At 39.6% G+C, this 12,006-nt stretch overlaps 1 protein-coding gene across 7 annotated transcripts in view; it reads right to left on the minus strand.

Annotated features, from left to right (window-relative positions):
• Window positions 1–12,006, minus strand: part of STAU2 (staufen double-stranded RNA binding protein 2) — a 200,551-nt gene that overhangs the window by 92,973 nt on the left and 95,572 nt on the right. For 6 of the 7 annotated variants that reach the window (XM_072999042.2, XM_020812817.3, XM_020812833.3 and 3 more), the window contains one exon: window positions 6,534–6,841. The exons of the other annotated variant lie outside the window; for it this stretch is intronic. In XM_072999042.2, the coding sequence (XP_072855143.2) occupies window positions 6,534–6,841 (308 nt within the window). The remainder of the gene's footprint in view (window positions 1–6,533; window positions 6,842–12,006) is intronic. 7 annotated transcript variants of the gene reach the window in all.

Raw genomic sequence — 12,006 nt, forward strand, 5'->3', positions numbered from 1 at the left:
GCTTTTCTTGTGACATCATCTGGCCTAGGTCTGTGGAGGGCAATGTGGTCTGCTAGGATCCGTTACATTCCTCATCCTATCTCTGAAGTATAACACACTCATGATACATTTTCTGAAGAACAATGGACAGAAGTATTGAAAGAAAAATCTTTAGAAGTTGCTGTATATGGCATAATGTATGAATTAAACATGCACAAATAATTTCTGCAGGTGGAAAACAGGAAAAAAAATATTTAGCAATGCACAGATTACCGCTCTTGTTAGCCTCTGAGATGATCATACTTCCAGATATTCAAAGTCACAGTAGGGGAGAGGAAGGGAGAAGCATTTCTGAAAGGTCCTGGTTAAACTCCCCTTAGGAGGTTAATTTAGAGCAAAGAAAATGCCTATGCTGAGATTCCCAGGGAAGTCTTCCAAACCAAGAAATGCAAATTATAATGGTTTGCATATCTAACAACAAATATTTGAATAGTGATATATGATCTCAGTGCAATGGTTTTAATTTAGAAGTGGAGTGGGGTACCTATCAATCCTGAGTTCCATTTTTTTAAAAAAAGTGGAATTTCTGAACAAAGCTATTTATTTTTATAACATTATTGTATCTTGTTAAAACTACTGGTCGCCATTGGTTGGTGATAACACCAGGAGGGGCATGTGGGGCTGAATCTTATCCCCTGCAGACCAAATCTGGCTCATGGGCTGAAAGATCTACTGAAACTTACTAAATTAATATTCCAGAAAATGGTTGCTTATTTTGCTGGGATATCTGTATGTAAGTTTAATCTTAGCATATAAATACAATAAGGTAAAGGTTCCCCTTGACAATTTTTGTCCAGTCGTGTCCGACTCTAGGGGGCGGTGCTCATCCCGTTTCCAAGCCGGAAAGCCAGAGTTTGTCCAAAGACAATCTTCCGTGGTTACATGGCCAGTGTGACTTAAACACGGAACGCTGTTACCTTCCCACCAAGGTGGTCCCTATTTATCTACTCGCATTTGCATGTTTCTGAACCGCTAGGTTGGCGGGAGCTGGGACAAGCGACAGGCGCTCACTCCGTCACGTGGATTTGATCTTACAGCTGAAGATCTACAGACCTCACAGCACAGAGGCTTCTGCGGTTTAACCCGCTGCGCCACTGTAGCGTTCAGCCCTGCCCTCACCTGTCTGTCACAGCTGAGCAGTGGAAAAGGAGCCAATGAGTGAATGGAAGGTGGTGCTAAAGGGGGAGGGGCTTGTATATAAAGGGGGGGTGTATGGAGTATGAGAGTCAGTATGTGAGTCTGTGAGTCAGTGAGCCAGTAAGAGAAGGGTTCTGTGTGTCAGTGAGTTCAGTGAGTGAGAGAGATTGATTAGCAACTTGTGATTTACCTATTACATATTACCGATCAAATAAACAAGTTTAACATTCAAAGTAACACATGTCTCATTGAATAATACCTGGTGGCAGCAACTAAGGAAGAAGAGTGAGCACCTCCTGGAGGTCTGAGATAATAGAGGCTTCAGCGCGCTCGCTACAGCCACCACATTCCTTATAAAGCTATGTTTATAATTAAGAATAAATACAATAATATGTGGCAAATGCCAACAAAATATCAACATGTTTTGAGCTCTTAGAAGAGGTTCTTGTCACAGTTTGAACTGGCATCCAACAGAAATATTGAAGAGGTGTCTCCCTTGTTTTTCATATTCAGAGAACTTTGGCTGCACACTAGCTAGCGGTACAGAGCTGAGACTTGAGTCTAGCTGCTAGTCCCAAAACTGAGCATTTAACTGATGGATGACAGTGGAAATGGGAAAAGAGATCCTCTCCCCTTTTTTGCCTCCTGAAACTGCCCTGAAAATGTGAATTCCAAGAAAAAACAGATGTAATTTGACAGCTATGTTCTATATATTTGCCTCTCTCGTTTACATATAATTGTGAGAATGAGTTCTATCTCTAAAACAAGGATAAGTTTTCAGAGAAAGTGGGTAAAACTTACTCCGTTAAATCATTATACTTCATTTTTGCAAGCAATTCCTCTCTGCTCCAAAATATAGCTCACTTCCAGAATCAGAGCCAAGGTACAGAAAATTGCTCAGAGCAGTGGCATGTAGGAAAGCAAGACAGGGGAGAGAAGGTGGATTTCATTCTCCCCCCCCTTCACATGCTCTTTTTGGTGTGAAGCCACTTTACATATGAGTAAAGCAAACAAGTTCAAGGCTGCCCTGTCGTATCTAACAAATTCCAGTTAATTACAGTGGAAATTTTGCCCAAACTGCTCAACTAAACAAATCTGGTCAATTGTTAGGTGCCAGGGATATTAAACCAAGTGATCTATTTATCTAATCTATCTATGTATCTATGTATCTATGTACCTACCTACCTACCTACCTACCTACCTACCTACCTACCTACCTACCTACCTACCTACCTACCTACCTACCTACCTACCTAACCTACCTACCTACCTACCTATCGTAACTAATTCTACCAAATATTTAAACAAACTATTTGGAATGTTTCATTGACACTGCTCATTTCTCCCTTTTTTTTCTATTCAAGTTACGAAAACAATGAAAGAAATGATATACCATTAAAAATCCTGCTTTTATGTGCAGCTGATTTTGTTTAACAAATCTCCAACCAAGCAGCTTGAATAATAAATATAAGCCTAAATGATAAGAATGACTTATACAGATTCTTCAAAATTTTTGCTAAGTACTTGGCTTCACTAATTTGAACTGAATCAAAGTACAGAATTATTTATTTATTTACTCTTTTCATAACAGAGGACTGTAGTAAAAAGTAATGAATAATTTAATAAGCTGGCCTAGCCAAAAGGAGAGGGGAAAAAAACCATGTAAGTATATATAGTGGTCCCAATAGTTTTGAAATATTTATGGCTAGTAACACATGTGTGTTTTATATATAAAATGAATTTCTGAAAGGTTAAATGAAATATCTTTTAAAAAAAGATTTGCCCTTTAGTCAGAGATTTGCAAATTAGGTTTAGAAAATTAATATGGATCCATTTTTTTATTATTATTACTATATGTTATTATTACCCACTGGGAGCAATTTTTGATTATTTCATTAATTTAAAAACGGAACTTACGAGAACTGAACTGTGCGCATGATTATCAATGGAGAACAAAGCTATGTTTATAATTAAGAAATAGACAACTTAATGATTATTGTCCTTGGAAAACAGGAACTAATGTATATTTATGTTTAAAACATCCAACTCGGAAGTGATCAAGAAACATAAAACAGGGGGCATGCTGGCAAATGTAACATTTTCCTAATTGGTAAACCTGCATGATAAAGCTAACCTGTAAAGGAAGTGGCTTTTAAAAATCTCAAACAGAAAGAGCTTTCTGTACTCAGATAGTGAAAAGACTGGTGATAGGCATTTGACAGCCCACTAAGCCATTTCCCACAGAGATTCTGTTCAACACTCTCCTCGGTGCTCAGTGATCCAGTACAGAGCTTCATGCTCATTCCAAAAACTCAGGCAAGCCAAGGTATTAAGCTGAACTGAACAAAAGGGGATGCGGGTAGCAAGCCAAAATCACCAGCTTCTTGATATAGTGAAGAAATAAGTGGGAATTAGAGAGATTGTCTGCTGAAGTTCAGTGACAATCAAGCAGGGTCAGAAACAACCTGGAAAAAAGGGAACAAGAATTCTATTTTTAAAAGCTCAATCAAGAAAGAGGAGAAAGAGAGGGCAACAAGATGGTACAAGCATATAGAGCCAGTACCTGGTAATTGTATACTACAGTTAAAGCAGCAAGGAGATATCTTGATGAAAATGCTACTAACAGAGATGCTTTGCTTTTGTGATAATAAAACAGTTATATTAGGTGCGAACAAATCAACAAGATGTAAAAGAAAAAATGTCAGATATAATTAAAACTTCCAAGGACTGAAGTTCCGTTCATAGAGATTTGTCTCATCCTACATGCAGATAAAATAAGTATGTAGGATGAAATAACCAGCTCTCACTGACACGCCGATTCTGCTGGGGCAAGTTTTACATATCTGTCTTCCTTGGAGTCTTGATATCCTGCAAGCGTGTAACCAAAAACTCTTGAATGGCAGCTATAATCTGAATATACCAATTTCATGATGTGCTTTCCTCCGGTTTTCACTGAGGTTTTTATTTTCTTTTTGCAAACATGAAGCTTCCTCTCAGAAAGCAAACTGCTTTTAACTGTGTGCTACAACTGCAAAATTTTAAAAGCAGCTTAAGCTGTGGAACAGAGAGGTTGGCTAGTAAACCAAAACTAGTCCTGCTCCATGCATAGACAATTGCCCACAAACAGCAACTGTTAAGAAAAATACTGGATAGAAGTTTCACAAACTAAAGAGAGTGGTAGAACAGAATCAATCCTACACACATAGAAAAATGAAGGGAGGAAATACAAAATAATGAGGGGGGGAGGGAGGGAGAGAGAGAGAGAGGAGTGCGAAATTAAGTATGAGACTAAAGGTAAAGGTAAAGGTTCCCCTTGACAATTTTTGTCCAGTCGTGTCCGACTCTAGGGGGCGGTGCTCATCCCGCTCTTCAAGCCATAGAGCCAGCGTTTTGTCTGAAGACAATCTTTCCATGGTCACATGGCCAGTGTGATTTAGACACGGACGCTGTTTACCTTCCCACCGAGGTGGTACCTATTTATCTACTCGCATTTGCATGCTTTCGAACCGCTAGGTTGGCGGGAGCTGGGACAGGCGATGGGTGCTCATTCCGTCTTGTGGATTCGATCTTACGACTGCTGGTCTTCTGACCCTGCAGCACAGGCTTCTGCGGTTTAGCCCACAGCGCCACCACGTCTAAACCACAACTAAACCAGACCTTAAATGTAGAATGGCATGTTTGATAATAATAACTGTGTGACATCAAATCAATTCTGACTTAAATCGACCCTTTTTGGGGTTTTCTAGGCAGAGAGTACTAAGAAATGGTTTACCATACCCTTCTTCTGGAGGTGTCCAGGGACTGTGCAGCTTGCCCAAGGCTACACAGGTTGGCTGTTCTGGAATGCACAGTGGGGAATTGAGCTTCTAACCTCCGGCTCCATAGCCAGATACCTAACTCAGTGAGCTATCTAGCCAGCTATGGCATATTTATGAAGGAAATATATGTACCAATTGATTTATCATGTATTTTCGCAGCAGCAACTTCCCATTTCTGTTCTGTTCTCTCCTTGTGAACCAGAGAAATAACTACTGTTTGTTCTTGGCTTCTTTCTCTGGTTTGGTGGGAAGGAACAAACCAGAGACAGGAAACTGTACACTGCCAAACAGCAAGATAAACCAACCAGAGAGTGAAGCTTCACTGGTTGTTTAGCAGCTCCTGCTGCATGCAAGAGCCACTGAACAATGAGTATCAGCTCACTGGTTATTCATGAGAGATCAGAGCTCCCATGGAACCTTGGCTTGCCATCGCATGCAAACAAACCTGATTTATTGGATCCTACTATCCTATAGTAAATGGAACAGGGCTTTCCTGACTCCCTCTTTTCCCTCTGGCACAAGTCGCCTGCAGTGAAATGGGAAAAAAATCAGCATGAAAAAAAAAATCCAATACCATATTTTATGTGTCCAGGTGTGGCTTTCCTGATGCCAGTTACCACTAGATCTGTGTTCATCTTTCTGAAAAATCAAGTATATCAGCTATACCTAGGCTAAGACTTCATGACCTTCATGTCTTATGTCTTTCATTTAGAGGTTGGGAGTAATTAGATACAAGTAGCAACTACTTTTAATTGATTCTTTTTTTCTCAAAACAAAGTCATATATAAATTTCTTTATGACTTTAACACAAAGGCTGAAATCCTATTGCTAAGTGTAGCAAATTGCACTATATTAGGCTCATTGGATCAATTGGGATTTAATGAGTCAATTCTTCTGCAAGACCCATTGATTAAAACAGGCCTATCCCAACTGCAGTTTACAATTGCTAAAATCACAGAATAGGCCAGTTTGTATCAATTGAAATTATGGATGAGTTGGTTCACCAAATTTCCACTGACTCAATGGGCCTACTCAAATGCAGTTTACCAAACGATGTAACAGGGTCTTAGCAAAGGAAAGACATGCAAAGACATATTCACCCTTTTGTAGTGAAACTGTAAATGGATATTATTTACTTTTATAGTTAAAGCAGGAGTGTATCTACATTACTTGTGTGTTCTGAACTAACTGCCAGTTGATTGTGGCATACAGATTTAAAACAGCAACTAAAAAGAACATTTTCAATAACCAAAATTACTTTTATATTATTATTATTTTTTAATTAAATAATGTCTAAACACTTTAGAGGGTTATCTTGAACCTGTAACTAATTTTAAAAAGTAATCTTCCAAGATCTGTCTTCATTGTTTTATCACCAGTGAGACTAAGTATTATAACTTCTTTATGCGTTTTTTTCTCTCCACCAAAACTGACCTCTGGACAACCATAAACAAATGGGGAAAAATGCTTGTGGGTTATATTGCAGCTCACACACTGCTTACAGTTCCATCTTGCCCTTTTATTACAACCCACCCATACCTGAAAGCCTTGGATCCTTGCCAGATATTCCAGTTGTTTTGAAGGTTGAACTGTAGAACAAGGGGAAATCAGTGACATTTCTTTTAGACCTATAGCTTCAGCAGTTGGGGAAGTTCCATTCATGAGCAGTTCCCTGGCAATTGTAGCTGTACTATTAGTGGCAGGAGACACGCTGAAGAAACAACTAGATGTTTGGTTCATTTCCTTGGATGATAAATAGTTTATAGGGGTACCAGGGGATGCTTTGTTGCGGCTGGCTTCCATTTCTTGATAAACATCAGGAGAGAGATGGAGAATTCCCTTTGGTGCTGAAAATAAAAGGGAAGATGATTCTGATTACACCTACAATTATTTAGTGTTACCAAACTGAACACTGCCTATTAAGACTCCTTTTCTGAAAGGTTTTTGTTTAAAAGGCAATCAGTTTACCTTCATAACCCTCACCATTGTCAAGCATGATGATGATGGAGGAACATCTGCTTCTTACTTACACAGAAGGGTGATACATCTAACTGTTAACCCTCTTCCACAAATGCACCACTAGATTTTCTATTTTAGTGTTATTTAGTGGATAAAATGTGATATTTTAACCTTGGACTGCTGGATTTCATCCCATCCTTGACAGACATGGCCAAGGGAATAGCCCAAATTACTGTGGAAGAACCATAATATATTTCAGTGTACTGTGAAATTGCAGCTTAAGAGCAGAATACACCGTTCCCAGAATATCTAGTTAAAGGATATTAAATAGGAGGACTTAGATCTTAGAGAATTACTGCTAGTCAGAAGAAGACACTGCTGAGATATGGTCTATAAGGCAGCTTTCTATGTTCATATACAGTATAGTCAGAAGAAATATAAATCAACTGGATACATAATTACCATGGACTGATATACTGTATTACCATGATACATTACCAAGGAATTATGAACACGAGTTTGAAGGCAAAGGTGAATAAATCTTTATTAGCCCACTAGCTAGCTTTTGACCCTACATAAGTCTTTATCGGGCTTTATTCCTGCACCACTCTCTATCAGAGATGGGGGATGGTGCAGAAAAACTATAGAAATTCCAGAACTCATGGACAGATATATGTAGACTTGGGTTAGAGGAAAACATTTCTCTACTCACTAGGTAATACTTTTAATTACCCTGGCTTACCTAGTGCATAAACAAAATTTTCTCTGATATGTGGTTTACCACATTTCTGTGTGCCTCAATTCCTTGCCAAGCAGGAACCATGTGTTTTGATATAGGGTGGAGGGGAAAAGGACAGACTTGGAATCATCTGTCTAATGAGATCAGAAGAAACATTCCAATCCACACCACCAGTGGTGAAATCTGAAACCTACACTTCCGATCTGAGTCCATAGACTCTATTTTGAAACTTGCCTTACCAAAGGAAGCCTGGTCTGCACATCTGAGCATAATTTGGAACATTTGTATTTCTTCTGTACACCTCCAGCTCTGTGGTGCCTAACCTGCTGAAGATCTGTGTAGAGTTGGAAGCTAGCTTATGACTGTGATCTTTTTGGTGGTCTAATAAAGGCATCAATATCCCCATCCAACACCACCCCTCAGATTCTGTACTAGGATCATACAGATTTTTGTCTTTTTTTTTTTGTTGTTGTTGGATCACCAACTTGGACAATTTAATTAGACAAATTCATGAACAGGGCCATCAGCAGCTACTAGTCATATTAGCTGTATGTGGCCTCCAGCACCACAGGCAGTATGCCCTTCAAAGCTGTTACTGAGAGCATTAGGGAGGTGGGTGTTACTGTACTTACATCTTGTTGTGGCTTTCCATAAGCAGTTTATCATTGTGTAATCTGGATGCTAAGTTAGTTAGATGGGCCTTTGGTGTGGTCTAGCAGAGCTTTATTTATGCAATTGCCTAGACTAGGTATCAACAGTAGATTTTGGTAGGGTTGTAGTTGTTGTTTAGTCGTTTAGTTGTGTCCGACTCTTCGTGACCCCATGGACCAGAGCACACCAGGCCGTCCTGTCTTTGCGTCATTGGACTTTCCTTTCACTTCCAGGCACGTCCACAGCTGAGCGTCCTTTTGGCTTTGGCCCAACCACTTCATTAGCTGTGGAGCTACTTGTACTTGTCCTCCGTTCTTCCTCAGTAGCATGTTGGACGCCTTCCGACCTGAGGGTCCCATCTTCCAGTGTCATATCTTTTAGCCTTTTGTTTCTGATCATGGGGTTTTCTTGGCAAAGATACTGGAGTGGCTTGCCAGTTTCTGCTCCAGGTGAACTGCGTTTAGTCGGAACTCTCCACTATGACCTGTCCGTCTTGGGTGTCCCTGCACGGCATAGCCCATAATTTCTCTGAATTACTCAAGCCCCTTCGCCACGACAAGGCAGCAATCCATGAAGGAGTAGGGTACAACATATTAAATGTTCTTGTTTAACTAGGCAGATGGCTCCAATATGTGTTCTGCCCTTCTTTCCCATATAATGATCAGAAGAACACCCAAATACTTTCCTCTGTAACTGATGTGGTATACAGTGGTGCCTCGCAAAACTATGTTAATGCGTTCCGCAAAAATCACTGTCTTGTGAAAACATTGTCTTGCGAAATGCGGTTCCCATTGGAATGCATTGAAATCTATTTAATGCGTTCCAAAGGGGGGAAAAACCCATCTTGCGAAGCATCGGTCTTTAAAAAAACAGTCTTGCAAAACGTGGTTCCCCATTGGAATGCATTGAAATCTATTTAATGCGTTCCAATTGGGGGGGGACCGTCTTGTGAAGCATTGGTCTTAAAAAAAAAGTCTTGCAAAGCATAGACCCAAACATCATCTTGGAAAATCATCCATAGGAAAAACTGTCTTGCGAAGCGCAACAGCAATAACAAAAACCCATCCTCTTGCAGATTAATCGTCCTGCAAGGCAATCGCCTTGCAAGGCACCACTGTACTCTAAAACAGGGGTCCCCAACCCCCGGTCTGCAACCTGGCAGCAGTCTGCAGCCTAGGCAGGACCGGGCCGCGGACACAGATATCCTGCCCCCCACAAGTGTGTCGCGTGCATGCACATGAGCGCGCTCTGCCCCCTGTGATCGCGCCACCCCATGTGAGCACACCATGCCCTCCCCAACCAGTTTGCGGTTTCAAAAAGGTTGGGGACCACTGCTCTAAAAGGAAAGCACTGATCCACCTCACATATTTGCCCCCCTCCCCCAAATTCTGTTGGCGTATTTGCTGGCACATTTGTCAGGAAACAAAAATAGAAGACAATGCTCACACTTCCTCTGAATGTGGCCATAATGTACATTCAGTTGCCATAAAGGAACTTAAGAAATAAATATAGATTCAATATTTTTACCCGAAAAACTGATGGGAGGGACCACATTTGTTCAGAAACAATAATACAATATGGTAAAAGAAATCCCATTTAAATTCCTGTACAATACTATAAACCTCAGAAAACCACATCAAAAAGTGCAGATGTCTAGTCCACTGATGTAATATCACTTCAAACAAACATTTCACATGCTCTCTCAGCCTTTTCAGTGTTTTTACATGATCCACCCAAATATCTAACTGCTGTCTGGAACAATAGTTGGGAATTCTTCCAGATTACTAATCTTTTTAAATGTTAAAACAACTAATATGGAGCATAGGATGAATAAAAAGCTCTCTACTAATTTACCATATGTTTTAAAATTGTATTCACATTACTGTAATAACATCATTCAATTAGCAATAATGACAAGGACTTTCCACTTATGTAACACCTTTTGTTTTGAGGATTTGGAAGCTCTACACACGTCAACAAATTATGTCACTCAATATTCCTTTGAGGTTTCAGCCATCCATATCAACTACTGGGGATATTTATAACAACATTTTCATGTTTTAAATAACATCATATAACAGTTTCTATATTCCCACTATAATAAGGAAGCTAAATGCAGACTTCATATCAGAAAACAAATTCCAGATAGCTCTCTGTTTTACCTGTTCAAATTAATGTACTATAGAAAACCCCCAACATAGCAATATTATGGGATTCTGCTTTGATTATAATACCTTTCTGATATTAAATTATGTGAAACATATAATTAAAATGGTTAATTCAGAAATCCCCCAATATCTACTGTTTTTTCTGAATGAATCAGCTTCTGTCTATAAATAATAGTATTTACAATTGTAACAGAAATAATAATAATTTTAGATTTAGTCCAAAGCATGTATTGCACGTTTCTTTTCAACATGTACAACAGCTGTTTTAAACTATAGATGTGATTATACCATTTTATCAACAAAGTATCTAAATCATTATTAGAAAAAGGTATAGCACCACAACTGGACAAGACCAGTAATATGGGTGGCTCAGTGTAACAACAGATATAAAGGAATAGCAATGTCTATTCATAATAAATAGAAGAGATGTCCAGAACCACCCTGGAAACTGCAAGGGCTTGGAAACAAACCAGAAAACAACATTATGAAACGTTTATGGATACAAACTTAGTGTAATAGAAAGATGAGATATCAGGCTTCTGTGAATGTAAACAATCTGAGAGCCTTTAGAGTCTCCAGAACATATTGCAATAACCCCGCCTGGACAAGGGAGGTGAATGTCCCTCCTTAATATGACATGAAAGAAAACTTTAGCTATAAAGATTAGTTCCTCTCAAAGAATCTCTCATCTGTATGAATGTGTCACGGCACAGCCCTTGCTGTCTTATCTGTATGAATGTGTCATGGCACAGAGCTTGCTAAATAACCAAAGTTTTTGAAGTTTCTTAAAAATTGCCAGCGAAGAGTGATGGGCAGAAATGATTGGGCAGAAGTTGGTTACAGAGGTATGGTGCAACCCCTGAGAAGACCCAGTTCCTGATCTTTTCTCTCCAGGCCTCTCTCGGGATCAACATTCTGAAATGCTCAGCCTGGGATATATGGGTAGGATGGGCAGATCCCATTGGAAAAAGGTATGCTGCCAGGTAACAAGGTCCCAAACTGTTTAGGACTGATTTGATACACAGTCCATCTTCAAAGACAGGAGAAAAAAGGAGTGTCTACTTGGCAGCCTTCCTGAGCTTGTTAGGAAAAAAAAGGATATATTGGGGATATCTTAAAGTGAATGCCTTCTCTGTACTCTAATAGTGTACCAAGGAATCAGATTTGCTGGTTGTACAAGGGGGATGTAAAGAACCATAAGAAAGCTAGAAAACTCCCTAAGGGATGTGAAGGACATTGTAATCAAAAGCAGATGGTTGAAATGTCCAGTGAGACCTTCTTAAATCATGCACACTGAATTTGTATACAAATCAGGACAAACCAGGACAACAGGCAGAAAAGCAAAGAAAACTGAGTTTTGAAGTTCAGCAGAGATGCCATTCTTGGTTTAAAAGAATGTAGGTTTTAAACCATTCTTGGTTTAAAACCTACGTGACTGCCCTTCACGTAGGTTTTTTTTCTCCCTGTTGCACAGGTGAGGCATGGATTCCGAGAC

Source organism: Pogona vitticeps, chromosome 4 (assembly GCF_051106095.1).
Source record: "Pogona vitticeps strain Pit_001003342236 chromosome 4, PviZW2.1, whole genome shotgun sequence".
NCBI classification, from domain to species: Eukaryota; Metazoa; Chordata; class Lepidosauria; order Squamata; family Agamidae; genus Pogona; species Pogona vitticeps.